We start from the raw sequence: 22,504 nt of genomic DNA, 5'->3' as shown, positions 1-22,504 counted from the left end.
TAACGACTATGTATTTAATTAATTACCAGCCTCTGTTCAATGTGCAGTAATTAATATGCAGTGGGGATTAACCCTTGTGGCAGAGATCAAGGGATAAAGCAAAGGACGCTGAAGTTTCAATTTGGTAATTCGCTCATTTGCTTTTGGAACAGAGGTTTCTTTAGTTCGAGTTCACTGGTGTTACAAATACAGTAACTGCTGGGATTTTAAATGAAAAAACAACATGTCGGCATGGCTTCCTAGTTTAATCAAATAACTTTATTACCAAGGGTAATGTCAGGGACATTATAATAGGAAATAATTACCAATATTCTCACCAACTTCATTTCTTACACCTTCCTAGTTCCAGGTTGGACCCCCTTCTTATTTATTTAAGTCTTTGTGAAACGCAATGAGATGCCAGAAATATTCCTCAGAGATTTTGGTCAGTGATCACATGCTAGCATCACTACCAACACGTGCTGCAGATTTGTCGGCTGCACATCAACGATGTAGACATCCCAGAGATGTGATTGAGTTCTGGTGACTCTGGAGGCCAAATGAGTACCGTGACCATTTTAGATAGCCAAGCTTTGTGATACAGAGTTATAAAGGCATAGACGTGGTCACCAACAATACTCAGGTACGCTGTGGTGTTTGAAGAGGCTCAGCTGGTGGGATCCAAAAAAAAAAACTCCCCCACCCTGACCTGAAACTACAAGGCAGGATGGATCTATGCTTTCATGTTGTTTGTGATAAATTCACCATCCGAATGCCACAGAAGGAACATTGTGGTCTTCATGTCCTTGCCCCCTGAAAAAAAATGCCAATCAACAACTGTCCAGTGTTAGTGTCCATTTTTGCTTTTCATTGGCTGACTGTATCCAAGGAGTTACTGTAGCTCATTCGGTAGAGCAGGTAATCTGGTGGTTTGATCCCCGTTTGCCCCAGTATGCCAAATATCCTCGGGCGAGTTGCTCTCCAGTGCATCCATTGGAGTGTGAGTCTGTGTGGATGTTAGACAGAAAGCACTTAAGCATAGAAAAAAGTGTTTGTATGTATGGGAGTGAATGAGGTATGTTGTATAAAGTGCTCTGGTGCTCAGGTAGCGTAGAAAGCGCTACATAAGAGTCAGTCCATTTACCAAGTAGACTACAACAAACTATCAAAGTGTAACTGAAAACAAAGCTTTATTCTTTTCTTTTTAAACAAGTGGCATCAGCACAAGTAGGATTTTCTATTTTTAATGCAAGAATGAATAACCTGTTCTAGAAGGACTTTAGAATAATAACACAATCATACGCTCAAGGTAAAAAAGTCAAAGTTTTGACTCAGTTACTGTAACCTCATTCTTTCTCTCCATATTAAACTCCTCTGAACTGACGTCCTGTCATTTGAAGAGCTTTAAGCTACCTTTGTCATGAAATGAAGAAAATCCTGGAATTTTTTTCCTCCCAGATAACCCGACGCTGAACTCTGAAACTAAAGTGAACTTTGCTGCTGGTTTTCTTTCTTGCCTCTTTCAACATTTCCAATTGGTGCAACTGTAGTACAGCGCCTCAGTGTTCTGTGTTCTCGGGGGAACGCAGGTCACCACCCAGGTGAATTTGTTCATTAATGACGCCAGGAGCAAACTCGAGGGATGACACCAGCACCCTGCTAGAGGTTACGTTAGCACACATGGGTTCATCTACCATCTTATTCTTGTGCTTCTTCTGTAATCTCTGTTACTCTCACTGATGCAACTTGCATGACTTCACTCCCTGTTGTGATTTTTCTCATATAGATTTCTTATATATTGCATATAAACAGTTTCAGAGTTCTGTTATATGGATTTTCAGAAATTTATAGTGTATTTTTTAAAACTTTCTTCTTATTTCTAGCTTTTCTCATCATGTTTGACAGGAAGGAAAAATGTGAAAATACAGGTGTGCACACTTTTAATTTACTTTGCAGTTTTTTGCTCAGGTGAATGTTTAGTAGTACTTAGCTGAACTGCAGAGCTGGGTAATACTTCCTCACTGCAATTGATGTTTCTACACCTTTCACATAAGTATTCCTGTAATCATTTGTGCATTTTAAACTTAAAGGGGAGTGTTCAAGCAGATACACAGTCTTGAACTGGAAGTCTGTTTATTTAAAGAGTGGAGGAGTTCGTTATAATCTTAGCTTTAAAATACAGTTAAAAGAAACTTTAGAGGGTAATTTACAGTAGACTAAAAATATGCACAGAGCCAGTGATTAATCACACTTTGCAAGTCATATAGAAGCTTTGATTTATGAGTTTGTTTCTTACTCCACCATCACCGCCAAAAAACTCTTCAGCAACACCATCTCCGAGTAGTTTCTGTCTTACCTTTCTCCTTTATAAACGAGAATCCCTGCTGTAATAAATAAACCAGTCAACACATCATGTTTATCTGGGTTTTAAATGCATGGAAAAAGATTTGGAAACAGAGTCTCAGCTGAAGAAATAGAGTGAAAACATGCTTCAGATTAACACACTGAGTGCACAGAGGCTAATGCTACGGCCACACGGGGGAAACAGTGGTTGGAGACAGCAGCACTAAAATGGTTCCTTTGGATCTGTGACCACTCCGTCGGCTGCTGTCTTCATATGATAATAAAGCAGTAAAAAGGCGGAGCCAAACAGCTGTCACTCTCATCGGTTTGCAATTGAATGAGGTCAGTTTGGTAATTACATGCAATCTGTTTATGATAACTTTGCAAAATTTGCAATTCTGTTCCTGTCTGAATCATATTCAATATACAATATTCGGACATTTAGTTGCTGCAGGATAGTGATTTACCTGAAGAGTTATACATAGGCATGCTGGATTCTCGCATTTATACAGGAATACCACAACACAACTAGATGTTACCTGTTGAAACGAGCCCCTGTTCCCAAGAGCTGTGTTGCAGTTGAGTTGTGCTCATCGGCACAGACTGACTCGAGATAGCTGGGTTGTGTTGGCAGTCTGTGTACATTTATAGATAATAAATTAATTTTTTCATCCGTTACCAGCCTGATTTGGACCACAATTGTTTGGAAACAGGTTGTCCCCCAACAACCAACCTAAGTTGGTTGTTGCAGCTTCTTATAATAAACTCTCCAGCAACACCAAAAGGCCTGAAAGACCAAAGACGGCAGCTAAACTCAATAACAAGTTAAGAACACTCAAAGAGGTGGGCATATCATTGTTATGGATAAATGAGACACCCTCATGAACACAGAAGATTTACAACACAGTACAAAACCACTGGTTTTAAGGACAGATGACACTTTCCAAAGAAAACATGTAAAAGAACCTGTTCCGGAAAAAATCTTTGGACAGATGAAACCAGGGTGAATCAGAATGATGATGAGAAAAATATGAAGTAGGAGAGAAACACTCACATTCTCAGTATACTGCATCACCTGTTAGTTACGGTGGATTTGGTTTGTGGCATGAGTATGTGTGGCTGCCAGTGGAACTGCTGATAGAAACAGGATGACTTCTGATGTGTACAGAGCTGTTCTCTCTGCTCAGACTCAGGAAAAATGAGCACACAGCAAATAACGACCCAAAACAAACTGCTAAAGATCCATGGTTTTGGATTCTTTTGCGTCAAAAGATCCAATCCAAGAGTTTCTCAATGCAAAGAAATGGGATATTCTTCGATTGCCATGTCTGTCACCTGATTCGTGTCCAGCAGAGCAGGTTTTGCATTATTAAATACCAAACAGAATGCAGAGAGACCCACAAACAGGGAACAACTGTGGGTGACTGCAGTCAAAGCCTGACGGAGAACATCAAGCGAGGAAACACAACATTTGGCGATGTCCGTCATTTGTAGACTTCAGGCAGTTGCTGACTGCAAAGAATCCAAGTATTCGTTAGCTACCCTTCATTCAGAAGAAAACCTCGCATTCTCTCGTTGTGGTATCAGCTAAAACCTTCCATGTGGAAAAAAAACATCACGTATTTTATCCACAACCAGCGTGGTGACAGGAAGACAGGAAGTGTACAGAGCGCTCCTGTTTAGGTTTGACTGTCGTGAGGCGTTCTGACATCTCTGCAGCTTCCTGTAGAGATCGGCTTCTGGCTCTGAGTGGTTTTGTCAAGATGTGAAGCCGAGTGGGCTGATTTTTTTTTTTTAATCCTCATGCAGAAATTTTGAACAGCCACAGCATGCAGAGGGGCCGTAGTGTTCGAGTGTCAGATCCACTTACTTTGTACTCCATTCACAGCACTGGTTTCAAAGTGGCTGTTCTCACGTTTTTCCTTCAATTCTTCAGATGACTGTTTTTGTTTTTTCATTACACGTAAGTTCAGGTCACTGTGGAGGAACCGCAAAGACATATATAAAAATGGGTAATACAGTGCTGTGCGCAAAAGTCTTGATTTAGCCTTCATGTTTTAAACATTTAACTAGAAAAACATGAAACAGGTGCAGTGACTTACTGAAACGTGTGCAAACATAGATGGAAATAGAGGATAAAAGGCAAAAACAGAGCTTGTACAATTCTAACAAGCTTGAAAGTCAATATTTGGCTTGACCACTGTTGCTCACTCAACACTTGGAAGCAAAATAGAGTTAGCACAGTACTTTACATCCACTTTCAACTTTTTTTTCCCAATTTATAACTTTTCTGGACATCTTGAAACCTGTGGCTTATTCTAACTACAAATTCTTGACGTCTTGGTGAATTAGGTATAAAACAAATGTTGGTATAAATTAAGATCATTGAAGGAATTGAAGACATGTTAGCAGCGATTCAGAGGTCTGGAACCTCTTAGTGCATTCAAGAAATTTAGTGTCATTCACAAATAGAAGTGGATAATACATTCATTTGGTTTTTCTGTTAGCTGAACAGATGGTTTACGTACCCAGAATGGCCTTCACATAATTCTATACAACTGTTTATTCATAGAAACAAATATTTACTGGTAAAAGTAATGCTGTAAATGTCTCTGTGTAATGCAGTAGTCTAATGAGCAGATTCCCTTACATAAATATGTTAGTTTGACGTAAATCAAGTTTTTAAAACGTTTCCACTTTTAGTCTGATACTGATGAACACTGGCTGTGGGTGTATTTATACAACTGCTGAATTGACCCTTTCTTTTCTGATACATCTGTTAACTTGGTGCTTGGTTTCCATGTAAACCTTCACGGCTTCTGTGGCATATGTATCATGTAAACTATTTACCACCCATCATACATGAATCGGTGCTATTCCTTACCCTGTTAGAGTTCACTTCAGCCCCTCACCCTGAACGTTGTACCTGCCATTTGTAAGCTTCTGCCTCTGTATGTTTCCAGGCTGGAGTCTCCTACCCGCTCTCTGCTGATGGAGGCCCCTAAGGGAATCCAGATCCTGGCTGAGGCCGGAGACATCCAGGCCATCTGCAGGAGCGAGCTGCGACTGGAGTCCAAAGACGGAGAGGTACTGTGTGTCCACCAAAGCAGGAGTTTGTGGGGTTATGTTGGGTTTAATACAACTGGGATGTTATTTTCTGCATTTTGGCATGAGATCTCACCACACTGGGGTCTTGAGGTAAGAATAAGTCTGACGAGTCAAGAAAGCCAAAGAGTCAGGAGTTCAGACCCTGTTAAACCACATTTAAACATTTTACCTAAACTATCTGTTGCAATTTATGGATCCACTTCTAGCTTGATTTCTGCAGAATGTTTGTGTGTAAGTGCAATGTAATGTACAATATAATATATTTTTTCTGAAAAGTGCCTTTGAATCAGAAAGGATCTCAGCATTTTTTAAAAACCAACAAACCACTAAAAGTGGAATTTTTGTGTTTTTTCTTCACAAAGATGAGAAAAAAACTTTTCAACCACCAACTGCATCTATTTGCATTGTCCTCTATTTTCAAGATTCCTAGGAATGAAACTAGGCTGCTATTTTTCTATTTTTATTAAATTCCGAAAGATATATTAAGACGACACCCACTCCATCCACAGCCTGTTTACCACGCTGCCATCTGGCAGATAAACACAAGTATCTGCTGCTGTACCACCAAACTTAAGAATAGTTTTGTTCCTGAGGCTGAAATATTGCTGTGAGAAGAAGCATTTTCATCTTTTTATTCATTTGTATTTTTTTTCTTTAGTAGCTTTCAGCGATTAAAAGAATAATTGATTAATCACTGTTAAGATTTCTCTCGTTCTGCTCATCACTCTCTTAGTTATGAAAATGACATTTTTTTAATGAGTGTTATTTGTCTCATTTGGAGTTTTGTTCATTCATTCCTAATCGACTTTAACAAACTCCACCAAACAGGGCCAGCAGGCTAGTTTGAAGCTTCCCATACTAACATCATTGAAATGGTGCCAGCAGAAGTGACTGTATGTGACTGTGACTGTATGTATGAATGTATTCCAACACAGTTTCAATTAGCTAAAAAAATCCCAGCGAATAATAAATATTCTTTATTTTCTTATACTGAGCCTTCAGGTCATCGTCGATCTGAAACACGGCGTCTCTTTTTAAGGACTGCCTCATTTTATGCAAAAAATGAGGGTAAATCTATAAATTAGTAGAAAAAAATCTATTATATTCATTTTCAGGTCCATGTTACCCTCTTAGATGCTGGTAGAGTTGCATTATTTACAATTCAAGATAATACAATAAATGTATTCATACATGTGCTCTCCTCAGATCAAAACCTCCTTTCATTTATAGCCAGCTTTCTGCTGATTGGCTGCCCCTTCTGATTAACATGCACGTGGGTGGGGCTGACTGCATTAGCGTCACATTGCCGTTGACTCTGCTTGCACAGTATGAATGCTGGCAACTTGTGCTGGCTACATTATAGCGCTACATAGATTCACATGGATACACAAGGGCAAATAGGCTAACTTCCTCTCTTTTAAAAATCTGTGCCTGCACTGTTCGCCATCAAGCACACAATGAGTGGTTTGAGGTAAAAACTTCTTCCTGTCTTTGAGTCCTGTTACTCTGAAAGTGGTTTTTGCACAAAGCTTTCACTCTGCGCACCGACAACAAGTTAACAAATTAACTTTTCTTGTCCTGCGGCCATGCTGGCTGATGGGGATCCATCTCAATTCAGCATTTTCTCCTGTCCAAACTTATTTTTAGCAAACAACGATCCAAACAATAGCTGGCTTCCTTCGCCAACATGGGCCGGCGTTCTCATAATGGCTGGTGGCAATTTCCCACATGCTGGCCGTGCACCAGGATCTGTAAGAGCCTCGCGGAAAAAAGAGAACATAAGATGATTGGTGTTGTTTTATACTCTCTCATCCTCCTTTTACTAATTACTTCCCCACGGTGTCTTCTATGTGCTACTAGCTTCCATTTCCATCCATCTTTCCAGTTTTCCGTCCATCCCTCCTCCTTTCTCTGCCCTCTTTTTGTTGTAAACTTTGCTTGTTTACCCCCCACCCCCACCCTCCAAATTCGTTCATCCACTCATGCTGCTTCCTTCCTTCTTTCATCTTCTTCCTTCCTGCTCCTAAATTCCCCCAACCATCCCCTGATTCGTTACACACATCAGTCTTCACATTCATCACGGCCGGCTGCGCTGATAAAAGGATTTCCCTCCTTAGGTTGCACCAGTCGTGTCATGTCAAATCTGCTAAAATCAGCGGAGGAGGATTAGGAAGAAGAAAGTGTTTAAAAGTTTCCCACAAAAACAGTTTCGTACATTAAGACAGACTGCTGATATGAGATGGACACAGAGAGGGAGGGAGGGCGGGAGGCGGTCTCAGGAAGGTGCCCTTGAATCCAGTTTAGTCCAATTAAATGCAACCGCAGCGGCCATGCTGCTGCCGCGTCTTCTCACAGATTTCATGGATGTGTGGTCAGAAATGAGGCTGTTGGACTAACGGTGGGCAGTGCATATAATTAGAATCGCGTTCTCACACTCCATTAGGGTTGCAAATGTCCATTTGTCAAACCTCTGTCTAACACACATTCACGCTCCCCCTCTCTCCTCAGGCGCCGCCACTGCAATTACAGAAAGGTTTTGGCTATTAGACACCCACAGACCACACAGGCAGATAATGAAATAGAGTCGTGCACACTCTTCTCGAAGCATTTTTGAAAGCACGCAAAGAACAACCCGTAATTCCCGAGCGCACATGCGCATTGACTTAAGGCGTCCTTGTTACAGCCGTCTGGACAGGCCGCACTTCACACGTGTAGCTGCTGGCATGTTTAATTACAAGGACGCTGCATCAAGTGCGAGCTGAACACCGGTGCTGTCATAGTTCAACCTTAATTGACTTTCTGTTAGCCTCACTGTTGGTTATCCACCAAGGTGAGACAGACCAGTGCAGATTTACATCACAGCCAGCACCAGTTAGCAAGAAAGGCCACGCAGTCTGTCTGAGACGGACAAGGAAGACACTGGCAGTTAAACAAGAAAGTCATCACACACAAGCACAAACTGTTGTGAAGCCAGCGGAGATGCATTTAAACATTTTCATCTCTAGAGCCTCGGAAGCTGTTTTCTCTCTGACAGAATACCGAGAAACAAACTAAAAGCTAAATTAGGATGCACAAGAGTCTGTAACCATAACTGTACATACATTTACAAAAAGAAATGTTACCTTGTTGAATCTATGAACTCAACAAATGTGGATGTTTGTTAACAGTGTTGGTGTCGTTGCTCCAAAAAGTAATTTATTACACATGAGTAAATGTCGGCCTTAGCCCATCCTAAAAGTGTTAATTTGTGGAACCAGGATTCTCTCTTTACCACCATGAGATACGTGGACAAAGGTTTTAGGCCATATTTTTTCACTTCCCAGTTCCATTGACATGGGTGTATAAAATCGCGCCTAGCCATGCAGTCTGCCTTTGCAAACATTTCCCAAAGAATGTCTTGTTGTAAAGCGCTCAATGAATTTGTGCATGGTACTGTAATAGGATGCCACAGCAAGGTCCATAAAAGCATGGCTGGATGATTTTGGTGTGTAAAAACGTGTAGAGCCCTGACTTCAAACCCATCAACCACCTTTGGGATGAACTACAATGGAAATGGCAAGCCTGGGCTCCACATACAACATCCAGTGCCTGACCTCACAAAAGCTTTTCTGGATGAACTGACAAAAATCCCCACAGGCACGCTTCAAAATCTTGTAGAAATTCTTCCCAGAAGAGTGGAAGCTGTTACTGCTGCAGTAGGGGCATGGCTTTTGGAAAAGCTAGTGTAGATGTGGCCCAATGTTTTTGCCCATATAGTGCATGGCTCACTTGGATGGATTTACCATCATATCTTCACAAATATGCACATCAGACAAAGATAATAAAAACTGGGTGGCATCGTTCTGCAGATGTATGCATTATACAGGACTGATAACAACCATTAAAGAAATATTAGCTTAGCCATTAGGTGATGTCTTCCTCCTAACAGCAGGTACCTATCACCATGTGCAGGGTGGTTGTTCCACCCTGCTAAATGGAAGTAATATGCGGTGTGTTGAGGGCTAAAAAAGCCACAGAAGTCAGCATCGGGGAAAAAGGGTAAGTGATAATATAGCTCATGCAGAGAACATTTGCATTCCTACGGGAGTCTTTTCCCTCCAAGCTGCAGGAAGCAACAGAAAACCTTCTCTGGAGACATGAAATAAAACCGAACTGATACCTTGACCTCACCTCACCTTTACCTGCCCAACCTGTTTGTACTGTTGCCCATCACAAGCACACAGACACACGAATTTCATCCCGCCGCCCACACACACATTTACACACAGGTTCTGGAGTGTCTCACACCGTCTGCCCCTCGTGGTGAAAGATTTGTTCAACAGCAGCTGTCTGAGGAAGTCAGCTGAGACTCTGCTTTAAAAGTGTTCCAGGTCATTTGATGGCGATGCCTCCCCGAGGTGCACCGTAATGGCTCCTTTACCTTTTTATGGCTGGAGAGCTCCTCCTGTCCGCAGCCGGTGCAACACCAGCCTCATACGAGCCCCGGGAGGACGGGGGGATGGAGGGAGGAGGGGATTCATGCAGCGGTGGTTTGTGACTGTGCAGACCGAGAGAGATGGTTTGTTCCAATCAGTGAGGGGAGTAAAATGAGTTATGGGTTAATGTGTTTATGGAGCGGCTTGCAGAACAACTTTTCTTAGGTTTTGCTCTCCTTTTATTGCTCAGGAGACGAGAGGAATAACTTTTGAATGAGCCGACGGTAAACTTGTAGAGGGCTTTTTTGCTTTTTATTTACCCTGTTTGGGACTCTCTGCCAACAAAATACTTGAAAATATCCCAAAATAAAACCCTGTTCATCTGGATTTGGGGCCTCCTCAAACAAAACACCTGCTGTAGAGGGCAATTTAGTTTACAGATAATTTGCAGATGAAGTCTAAGTGCTGAGGAGAAATATGATCATAAGCAACCAGTTAAACAACTTCTAGTTAGTTTTACCTTCAGGTTTGATTGGTCCAAAGCACAGTGTGGTCTCCTTTCCTAATAAGTGCACAGTTTTTAGTTTCCCAAATTTCAAACCTCCTAGATGGACCTAATGGCCAAGGAGCCAGACGGGGGTTTTTTAATGCTCTTGTTCAGTAGTTCTCCAGGCTTTCTGAAGGTCTTTCAAATGTTTTATTTTACCATTTGCTGCTTTTTCAGTCATTTCCTTCAGCCCAGTCCTTGTACCTGACCATGTACTGAGGAATTTTCTTTTGTTGTGTGTTGATGTTTGTTGAATTCTTCAATATCTTCAAGAACTTTGTACTAGCAGTCTGTTGCTAAACACATTTTTCCCATTTCTTTAGTTGATATTTTTGCAACAACAACGTGATTCCCAAGGAGCTATTAGTCACAAACATTGCACACCATGCCGAGATATGTAGTGTGTCCTTAAAAAATTGAGGAAACTGGACAAGTGGAGAACAGAAGAAGTCTAATAACTATTTACAGCAGACAAGCAGAATCTGAAAGTGATTTCCTTAAAAAAGGACCTGACACAGGATGTATCCGGTCCTTCAGTTGAGCCATCTACAATTTTTTCAAAGCTTCATCAAATGGAAGTGGCTTCCTTTAGAATAGACCAAGAAGCCAATCTTAAGGAAGGGAAACAGGGAGAAAAGGATGAGGTATGAAAATCTGACAGAGGTCCAAGATCATCTTGACAGAAGAGAGCAAAAGGCAGCCAATATCCAAAGAAAAGCTTTCAATACGCTTCATGAAGACTGGAGAACTATTCCTGAAGACTAAATTTCAGAGGGCTTCCCCAAAGAGCTCAGGCTGTGCTGAGGAATTAAGGTGGTCAGTCCAAATATTGTACAAATGCTGTGTTTGGCCTTATATGCTGTATTTCGATGTATCTTTGCAGGTTTTAATAAATCTCTGCACCATTTCCAATTTTCCTAGCAAAATACAAAGAACTGATGGGTGGTATAAGACTACAACGCTGTACTGTATTTGCTATGTGCAGCATGTTAATCACAACTACATTTGGCCACCAAGAAGTCATCTTTTCTCTTCTCTCCTGAACTCAGCTAGTCCTCAGCTAAACTGAATCACTCTTCTTCTCTTGTCACTCTTAGCTGCCCTCAAAGTAAATCATTCACTCGTTCTCCTTGGCTTTTATTTTCCTTCTCAGGACTTCTGACTCACAGGATTGGACTCACATAAATAGTGTCTGAAACTCCTGACACCTTAGCTTTCCCCTTCGTTGGTTGCATAGAATGTTAAGTGACCTGGATACTCAACTGCAGCATCTATCCGGTTTTTCTGACTTGAGATTTTTCCTCCCACATTTCCCAGTGTTTTCCAGCCCTTTCAGTGGACATGAGTGGAATGAATTGTAAAGGTCATGTGTTGGATTTCAAGTTGACAGCTTCGCTGCACAGTAGAGTCATATCTATGATGAAAGTCACTGAGAACGCTCCTGCCTGGCATCATCTGTGGAGAAATCTCTCTAGATTGAGGCGGTGTTGTCCTACAGGATACTGCAGAGGAATGCCTTTTACCAAAATGTCATCGGTTTTAATCCCTGAAGGAGGAGAAAAGATAAAGATGAAGAGTAAAAGTAAATTTGTCAAAGCTGAGAAAAGCTGGAAACAGAGTTTAAGAGGTTTAGAAAACAGTTCTGCGTGTCTGCAGGTCAGATAATCACAAAGGTTCTTGTTGTTGGTATAGGTATATACCAACAACGTATATGTATAAGATTAACACCTATTTTTCACTCATCCATCCTCAATCATACAAGTAAGAAAATCTTAGCAATTTGATTCTGTTCATAACATTATGCAAATTATGTTAATGATTTTGCATCAGTGCAACTTTTTAATTTATAGGATCAATTATCTGGTTTCTTTCTCCCTTTACACGGGAGACATTTTCTGTTTCAGACAGTAAAGATGATAAACTATGATGAGTTGAGTCCATAAAATATGTAGAAGATTATTCAGGTTAAAATGAAAACCAGCAACTAAAGCAGTGAAAATGCAAAGTACCATTAACATGAAAATGAAAATTAAGAAAACAAGCAGGAATTAAATCCCAGGAACTCTGGGGTGGAAATTAGTGTCAGAATTCTTCCTTCTCTAACCCACAACAAGTCACAGCAGAGGTCCGTATTTCCCTGAGCCTGGTTCTGTTTCTTCCTGTTAAAAGGGAGTTTTTCCTTCCCACTGTCACCAAGTGCTTACTCAGAGGGGTTGTTTGATTGTTGGGGTTTTCTCTGTGTCGTTGTAGAGTCTTTACTTTACAATATAAAGCACCTTGAGGTGATAACTGTGGAATTTGGCGCTGTGTAAATAAAAGTGAATTGAATCTAAATTGAATAAGGTGTCACTGCACTGACGCATCAGGTTAGTCTGTCACTCCTGAGTCATCATTTACCAAGGAGCAGGGTTACTGCTGTGACCCGTTTTAACCCCAAAAACCTGTTTCTTAAACGCAAACACAGTCTGTAGTGCCTACATCTAACAATCAAGAGAAAATGAAAATAAAAAGTCAGCCAAATTAAGTGCAAAGCAGAAAGGCAGCTGAACCTCCACCCCCGCCGACTTCTCTCTGAGACAACTCTTATCTCTAAGTGTTTAGTGTGGATGCTCCTGGCAACTGATTAATATTTGATTAAGCGGGAGGAAGAAATCAGAATATTGACTCATCTAAAAGTAAGAAAACACTCAGAAAATAGTCTGAGCATAATGAAATGGACAATTTCTCCCCACGAATAGCATGTTTACTTAATGCAGCTAACATTAGCTGTGCTAGCAGAAGTAGCCTTCTTTGCTCACGAGTATGTACGTACGCTTGGAGTTTCCCGACACAACCACGATACAGCCATTCTTTATTTAGCTCTACAGAACAGTCCTGGTTAGCAAGGCTTGCATTCCCATTGCTGTTTTACAACTTTCAGTCACAGCTAGCTTCAACGAGTGGTGGGTGACTGTGTGACATCTCAGAACCAACAGTTAACTGCATTGTCTTAATAAAATATTAATACCTCGTTTACCAGGGCAGCATTTAGTCAACTTGCTTTTTATTTATTATGTTTTACATTCATAAAAACAGTTGTGATCTTTCACAAACACAAAAACAAAGCTAATTCAGCTAACTGGGTTAGCTAACTCTTCTTAACCACTTATCTAAGTGAAGGTAGTTTGGGGGGGTGTTGAAACTATACCAGCTGTGACATCTATCGCAGGTCTAACATACAGAGCCTGCTGCCGACTATCACAGCTGACTGATTTAGAATAACCGGTTATTCTGACATGCACGTTTCTGCATGTTCTCCATGTGCCTGCATGATTTCTCTCTGGGCTTCAAAAGTCCAAACTCCAAAATCCAGAACCTTCTCGCTGTGATGGGGACTGTGCTGAGCTGAACTCTGCCACCTCACTAACCTATAATTTCAAATTTCAGCACTATGTACCTCAACATGTGGATGCAAGCAAACTAGTTTTTGCAGCAGTCTTTTCCAGACTTTTCAACCATCTGCTTTTCATGCTTTGTTTCTACATCTCTACCCATATCATTTCTCTTCTTTACTTTCCCTAATCTCACCAGTTTGCTCTTCTCCCTCTACGGCAGATCTCGCTGGATGCTCAGAGGATTCGGCTGTTGCAGCTGCCGGAGGGGAAGGCCTCCACCAGCTCCTCGTCCTCTGGGACCAGGCAGACTGTCTACGAGGTTTGCGTTTGCCCCAACGGGAGGCTCTTCCTGTCCCAGGCTGGCACCGGATCCACCTGCCAGATCAGCAACAACGTCTGCCTCTAGGACTCATACGTTCAAAAATAAACAAACGCATCCTGAAAGAGAGACGGGCTGAACAGACAGATGTACACATATCGCCTGCCTTTAGGACTGATTCACAGCTAACACGTACAGAAATACAAAGACTGCCAGAGCTGATGGACAAACAATCATAGATACTGTACTTACACAGACACACTGATGGAAACACTTTACAATCACAGACTGATGTTTAGGCCCAACTGATATGTTTTAAGCTCCTGACATGTTCCAGTTTAATGCAACCTTTTTCTTCCCCTTAATTTCCTGAGTTGAAGTCGATCATCATGAGAACCTAAAAGTCTCCGCTAAGCTCTTCACACATAGAGATCATTACATGAACAAGAAGAAACAAAGAAAAAGTTTTTTAATACAGCTGAGGTCGCCGTCACATTGGGAATAAACTGACTCTATTTAACAAAAGGCCAGTATTTGTAATATATCTGTGTGATCCTAACAGTCATACGCAGAGATCTGTAATCACACCACACATATTTTAACACGTGAACATGGTACACACACACACACACACACACATATTGTTTGCTTGTAGAAGCCTCCTGGTAGAAACTAAAAGGAAGATCTCCAGAGAGTTACTGAAAGAGACGCTGACGTGTTCCCTTTCTCTGTCAAGAGCATTTCAGTACGAGAATCACTAGGGTGATCACCCTCCTTTTTTCCTCTGCCTCCATCTTCTCTTTCCTTCCCTGTAGCTTGCTTCAGTTGAGGTTTTAAACTGCACACCAGTGGTTCTCAAACTAGAGGGTGGGCGCTAATTTAGAGAAATGATTTTTGAAGGGATGGACGGACTGGAAAGACCTTTGTTTCACAAAGATTCCACTTGGATCCTCGTTTTATTTTTGATGTTTGATATAAAACAAATACACGTATATGCATCCAAAAACTGTGGGGTCCTAACATTTTTCAGCCTCTGAAAGAAAGTTTGAGAACTACTGATGGCGACTGTTCCTAGAGTTCAATTGGGACATAAAGAGTTTTGAAAGTCTTTGCGTTCATTTTAAGTTCAATTTTAAGCAAACAGCAATTACAGCGTGCCTCTGTCACAGTTCCTTTATGAGTTTGTTTGATTTTGTGGGGATATGTTGATGCTAAATTGTGACAGTAAGACCGTGTGCAAGTTGCTATGCTTATCAGACTGTGAAGCCATGTTCATATCATATTGCCTTTACTCAGCTGGGCTTCTGTTCACTTCTTTCCAAAAAATATTTGGCTTCAAAGAAACAAACTGCATGTTCTGCAAAGTGCTCAGTTTGTAAATTCACGTCTAAAGACAATGTTAGTTTTCTTCTAAAGCAAATCTTTTCATATTCTTTGAATTTGCAGAATTTTTATTAAATATCTAAAGTTTTTTCCTTCAACGGTTTGAGAAAGGATTCCTTCACATCCCGTTTATTATCTCAGAATTCTGAGTTTTTCTCGGGACCCTTAGGTTATTTTCTCTTCAATGTTGATAACTTTACCTTGACAGCGAGTCTAGAAAGTATGCCACAATATGGTCACCTGCAGTCCAGCAACCATCAACTGTCAGTGTAGTTACAAAACAAGCATGCAGACTTTAATCCCAGTGTGTAACATTAAGCACACAAAGCCAGGTTTCTACAGCACTACATCTACTAATCACTAGTCTCCGTCAGTGTCTGCGTAAAATCAGAGTCAATCTAAGTGAGCCAAAAAAGAGAAATTAGGGGTGTTTCAGTTGAAGGGAATGGAGCTAAGCAGTTAAAATAATTGTGCATCTGGACATCATAAAATATGTCAAAGAGCGATGTTTCAAGTGGAAGAACATGTTAGTGTGGTGGCCTCATGCTTGTACGAGGTGATCCTGGACGGTAAAGCCATAGCACGCTGATCCCGTGGTTAAGTTTTTCTCACGGAAATCGTTCCCTTAAAATTCAAAGCATAATAAAACCACAACAGGAACATTCATGTTTTCCACATGGGTGTGGTGGTTGGAGGTGGCTAACGGCTAACTAATTCCATTTTATTTATATAGCACCAAACCACAATAAGAGTCACCTAAAAGCGCTTTGTGTTATAAGGTAAAGCAAATTTAAAATTGTCAGAAGAAAAATGATCAAAATTCCAACTTTTGTTCTCTAAAGTTGGAATTCTGATGTTTTTATTCCTGTTCTCTGCCACAGGTCCCATTTCACTCCGGACGATCACTTGAACGTGCCCCATTAACGTCCAGAGAGTTGGAGTTTTAGATTGTGTTAGAAGGTCTCTGGTTCAGATCTCCAGTCTAGACTCACTTTGTCGGCCTAATCTTTTAATCTTAACTCTTGTATTCCTCGTGATATGACATGAACAAGGCAGCAGAGGCTGAAGCATTGATCTGTTTGAATTCTTTAAACATTTAAAGCAAACTGTGTTAACTTTGAATTCTGTGGATATTTTATTTAATCTCATGTATTGATTGTATGCTGTTGTTGTTGCCTGCATAAATTCTGACCCCTGAAAAGAGAGCATCAGCTTCCCTCCTGTCGTCCTAACACTGAAGAAAATGACGAAAAACAGCAACAGCTTTGATATTTCCAAACCTCGCATAGAAAAACACAAACATCCAACGTGAGCTGCTCAAACCTCGTCGGTGGTCACCCTACTTGTTTCTTGCACTGGGACATTTTTTTAAAAAGGACAAAAAAAGATTTTAAAAAATACACAAAAAAACTAAAGCGAGCCACTCTGTTGAAAGAGGGGAACTGTGCCTGTGCCTTACGTCGATGCACTTGTGGCAAGAAAAAGCACATCACCCAGACTTTCTTTGGCATCAGTGAGTATTATGATCTCTGATTTCAGTTGTGTTTCATCACAAATCTTTCCCTGTGTGCGAATGCAAAGACCTTTGTTCCATATCTGACTGTAGCGCCCCCTGCTGTCAACACCTGACTCTGCAAAAGGAAGTGCCGGCTTTGTTTTTTTCATGTATCACTAAGTTCGTGTTGCTTTACATGATCAAAATCTGAGGTTAAAATGCGTAACATGATCCTGTGGAGTTTAATTTGCTGGTGTCTTTTATTTCCACTAGCTCAAAAATATCCAGTCACGTACTGCCATTTTGTCACAAGTGCTGGCATCCAAGAGAAATACACAAGGGGGTGTTTGGTTTAGCAGCTACCCTTGGGAAGAGTAGCTTGGATCTATTCTAATGGTTGTCAAAACTCATCATTAAAGCTACAGGAGAGGTCGTCAAATGTCATCCATCCAAATGCTCACGCGGATTTTCAGGGGGCGATCGTGGAGGCGATGATGAACCAGAATCTAAATTTGTTTTTAATTTTTATGGTTGGCATCAAAATGAAGACTATAAACAGTATGAAAGGTGAATTGAACCTTCATGACTGCCCAGTGGTTAGTGAAGTCTGTGAAGCTTTAATTTGAATGTTTTCACCATCACCATCTTGTTGTTTCCATTCTAGAAGTATCGCCCCCTGGTGGCCATTAAAAGCAATGCAGGTTTCAGGCATTTCTGGGGTGACTTTGCTTTTCAGATCCAGTTGGTGTGCCAATCTTTCATATTGTCTGTGGGTTAGACCAGGCTCACTTTTGCCGCTGGCACCAAAGGACATCTCGTGTGTATCACTCGGTCTTTGTGTCTGGACACTGTGAGTTCAATGTAGTGTTTTGAGATCAGAAGGAAATTCCCAAAACCATCCTACGATACTGCACAGATATTGTCGAAAGCTATCTAGAATATCTTCAATTTAACATAAAAAGTGTTTTCCACCAAGTCTTGCAGAATTGTGCAGTATCAATATTCATGTCTGGCTGCAGAATTAAATCTGTGGCAGCAAGTATGGAAGGTTGCCTAATTACCATATCTGCAAGGCTGTAGTAATACATCAGCAAAAGCATTCACTGACGATGCGTTTAGTTCCCCCTCGGTTTCTGTTTCCGTTTGGGTCGGGCAGCCAGCCGGTGGTATGAAAACATCGCTCACCTGTGATGTGTAAATGTGGCAGAAATCGAGGCATTTTACATCTTAAAGAACATTTTAAGATGCAATAACTGGAAGTGCAAAGTTGTGAAGATCTTTCATCGATGCACCGAAAAGGAACTCGACATTTCCTATTAAACGCAGTCACAGTAGTGCGCAGCATTTATTTTATTCATGTCTCAGTTGTTGTGTGTGTCACATCCTTTTCCAGAGTCGGGTGTACCAACCTTCCTGCTGTCTCCAGCTTCTCGGTCGCTGTATATTAAAGGACCTTCACAAATATTTCACCACTAAAATTGAACCTAACTGATGTATTTGTTTTTTGACTACATGTACACAGGAGGAATTCTTCTTTTTTATACGGTTGTATATGTAAATAATGTAACCTTGTCGGTGCAGCATTAGATGATTCACACTGACAGAAGAGAAACACTGCTCTTTTACAAAAAGGAAAATCTCTTTTTATATTGTACATCAGTATGTGTTTTTATACCAAAAGGGCAAAAAAAAATAACAGTGTTAGAGGATGTCCACTGAGTTAGCATGTACAGAAACGTATACAATGTTCGCCTGTGGAGAACAAGCTGGTTTTGTTTTTCTGCCTTCTCCTTCCTACGCCCGTCTCTCCTGCTGAGCTCAGATGTTCCACTCACACACAGACCTGCCTTTCATTTGGTTTTGTTGCCGTTGTTGTTGTTGTTGTCGTTCTGTTGGGCCCGAGGTCTTTGCATTCTCTCAAAGTGTGCCGTGTGTAAATCTGTGCAACTACGAGTGAGCTTTTATTTTGTTTTGGTTCTTCTGCTCCACAGAACGTGCTGAACGACGCTCAGAGAAGTATAAAGAAACAGAAAGCAGAGCCCGGGATGTCGCACAGGGCTGAGGAGAAGTGTTTTGATCGGGCATACCCAAAAAGAAAAAGAAAGGAACAGCAGCTGGTGTTATTAACTCACAGTAAAAGGACTTAACAAAGTAAATAATTACTCATTAGCCATCGCTCATCTCATCCAGCGGGCTGCTGCTGATCGATCTCTGTGATTGACCGGGCGGTGTTGCTCTGGAAGCAGTTCTTCCAGCCCTGTGTTTACGCCGAGCGCTCTGTACTTCTGTCTCTGGCTACACACTGAGGTTAACATCCATCCTGAGTATTTATATTTTTCTTCATTTTGAATCTGAAACTGCCGTTCATGGAGTAGTTTTCAAAGATGCCAAAATAAAAAGGCGTTGTTTAAATCAATGCAGTGGTCATTGGATCCTCCCTGACACGCAAGCAACTCCACAAGCTGAATTACAAATCCTAAAACAAAGACAAAGTCCTGGCTAATTTCCTTCACTAGCAACACATGTTCATATTTCAGTATAATATAATTTTTAATAATAGTCTTGATAACAATGAGCATTGACTTTTGCCAGTGTACTAGTAGCTAACTGTGCATTGATTTTATGGGAAATATCCCCAGTCTTTACACTGGAATTACAGTTAATGACGTGCCTTTTTCTGCAAGCTCCAATCACACAGGGCTAGAGCCGGGCTGCAGACTGCCTGCCAACCACCGGCTGCTAGGGGAAAGAGTATTTTTCAAAAGGTAAACAATCGTTACTGGAGGTTGTTGGCACCTGTGTCCAGTCAGTGAGTCCTGCAAAAATAGTAGGCTTGTACTTGCAGACAAGTTGCCATCTTTCATGCAAGCTAGTGCAACCGCAGCAATCTGCTAGCAACCAAAGCAATCACAAGCATGCATTTGATGCATCACTGTCTTTTAACCTATTTCTGCTAGCGAAAACCGCTAACTGCCAACAACCACTCCCCAACTGTTTGGTGAAGTTTCCCCAAGTGACTGTCTGAGTGTTTATGACACATGGCTTCAGAAATGTTAAAAATCGCAACAAAATGTGTAATTAAACTTTAGTTCAACAACAAAAACTGAATCCCCGCAGCATTCGTGCTGATGGTTAGTTCATCTCTCTTTTAAAACAAAGTTTATCTCAAATGCATGTGTCTCCCAAAAAACACAATGTCATGCAGCAGTAAGTTAATAATAGAAAAGTGTAAATAATAGGAGGGGTTTTTTAAGGTTTCTATACACTTGGCTTCAGGCAGTGTGAGAAAAATCGGACTTTCATGTGAATCTGACAGTTATTGAGTAAAAAACATTTCAAAGGGAAACAGGAAGTCCTCTGCTCCCTCGGGCTGAGGATCGCTGGACTCAATTACTTTTCATCTGCACTGCAAACATTTGTAAAAGGGTGAGTGGAGCACGGAGAAGGTTACGCACACATTTCAAGATAATGTACTTTTATTTATGTCACAAGGCTGACGATGAGTTTATGCCCTTGTTCTAAATCTGCATTAATATATACGCACGGATCAGGCATGACATAATGAGCACTGATAGGGGAAGTGAATACATCGTTTATCTCTTCATCATAGCACCTGTTAGTGGGTGGGAGACATTAGGGAGCAGGTGAGCTTTCTGTCCACAAAGTTGATGTGTTAGAAACAGGAAAAGGGGAAAGTGTGAGGATCTGAGCGATTTGACCAAACTGTGATGGATAGATGACTGGGTCAGAGCGTCGAAAACCTGCAGCTCCTGTGGGGTGGGAAGAGTGGTCCAAGGAAGGAACGAGTGGTGAGCCAGTGACCAGGTCATGAGTGTCTGAGGATCCACAGAGAAGACTCAGAACATCACAGTGTGTGGGTCTGCATAGCTGCTGACCACACTGGAAGCACGAGAAATGGTCACGTGAGCATCAGAACTGGATTACGGAGCAACGGTAGGCGGTGCCTTAGTCCGATGACTCACGTTTTCCATTACATCACGCGATTGGTCAGGTGCTTGTGCGTCGCTCACCTTACTTTATTACTTAGTTACTTTTTAAAAACAAGATTTACAACCTGAGTATGTAATGAAGCAGTAGACCTTTCAGCCCAATTCTATTTTTTCTGCATATTTAATCATATAAAATGTAATTAAATTAAAAAATCTCTTTATAAAACCTGTTTTATGAGTTTTAATCTTTTAACTTTATGCTCATTGCATCAAGCAAAAATTAAGTTATATGCAACAGTCTCTGACTGGAAGAAATTAGTCTAACATTTAAACCTTTTCTGCATATTTCGGCATATGAAATACATACAGTGTTTACACTCAATCTTCAAATAGATGCAAGTAAAACACAGCAAAAAGTAAATTAAATCAAAGATTCAGCGGCACTAAGTCCTGTCGCTCTTGTTCAGCAGGAGTGGGGTCGGTGGAGGTTTGCCCGGTGACGCAGCGGTCATGTCAGTGGGAGGATCCGGGGGGGTTCTCTGTGAATGTCACATTCCCGTGGCAGCGTGCTGGGATTTGAAGTTTACATTTTCGCTGTAAAAAGAAGTTTTCTTCCCCGCAGAGTGTACAGCGGATGCTAATGTTTTATCACGTTTTACAGAACCAAACTCAAAGTAATGTGAGTACTTCCACTCTTTAAACGCTGCACGGTCGTACTGTCTCCCACACTCAAATGATCCATTGTTGATCCGCACACGACTGTTACCATGGACGCTCGTACGTCATTGTCATGAGACACTCTCGCAAACAAAATCACGGTTTAGTAACGCAGTGACGCAGCGTGCTTACAGGAAAGTAACAGTAATCTAATTACTTTTTTGCAAAAGTAATCCCTTACTTTACTGGTTACTTGAAAAAAGTAATCAGATTACAGTAATGCGTTACTGCCCATCTCTGTTCAGGAATTCTCTGTTTGAGAAGAACAAATTCTCCAGATCTCAGTGACAAACAGGTCAAATCCATGGAGGCCCCACCTCGTAGCTTACAGGACTTTTGCTAAGATCTTGGTGCAGATACCACAGCACACCTTCAGGGTTCGAGTGGACTCATGCCTCGATTGGTCAGGGCTGTTTTGGCAGGAGACCAACACAATATATGCATAGTTTCAAAAGCTAGTCTCAGTGTTTTCTGCCTCAGAATATTTACGTCTGACTCAAAATGTGGAGAAAATGTGCAAATCTCTGACCATATAAAGAAAAATCCCACTTCACTTGCCAACCATTCTGAACACAGTAAAAATGCAACTTTTAAATGGCACTTTCATTTTGGAGATAACAATCTCTGTTAGACAAGGCAAGATCAAAATGTGAGCAGTTATGCATCCTTTAAAGTTTATGCCGCTCCCATACCTACATCGTGTTTGTCGTGATCGTATCGCACGCGATCCATGCTGAACGCGGGGCTTTCAACAGTGATGCTGGATTTAATCTTCACAGAAGACGGCGGCCCACTGGAGTCGTTATCTGATGTCGTTTCCTGTTTCATCTAGTTTTCACATTTGCTGACGTCTTCTTCTTCATCATCATTGCGG

General features: G+C 41.2%; 1 protein-coding gene across 6 annotated transcripts in view; it reads left to right on the top strand.

The window, feature by feature from the left end:
- The window catches only part of sgcd (sarcoglycan, delta (dystrophin-associated glycoprotein)), a 423,553-nt gene extending 404,192 nt beyond the window's left edge, over positions 1-19,361 (top strand). For all 6 annotated transcript variants that reach the window (XM_063485458.1, XM_063485453.1, XM_063485457.1 and 3 more), the window contains 2 exons: positions 5,286-5,409; positions 13,987-19,361. In XM_063485458.1, coding sequence (XP_063341528.1) covers positions 5,286-5,409; positions 13,987-14,172 — 310 coding nt within the window. In that variant the 3' untranslated portion in view covers positions 14,173-19,361. The remainder of the gene's footprint in view (positions 1-5,285; positions 5,410-13,986) is intronic.
- The last annotated feature ends 3,143 nt before the right edge of the window (positions 19,362-22,504 follow it).

Source organism: Pelmatolapia mariae, linkage group LG10_11 (genome assembly GCF_036321145.2).
Source record: "Pelmatolapia mariae isolate MD_Pm_ZW linkage group LG10_11, Pm_UMD_F_2, whole genome shotgun sequence".
Taxonomy (NCBI): domain Eukaryota; kingdom Metazoa; phylum Chordata; class Actinopteri; order Cichliformes; family Cichlidae; genus Pelmatolapia; species Pelmatolapia mariae.
Note: the sequence above shows the minus strand (reverse complement) of the source record. Positions and strands in the feature narration are given on the sequence as shown.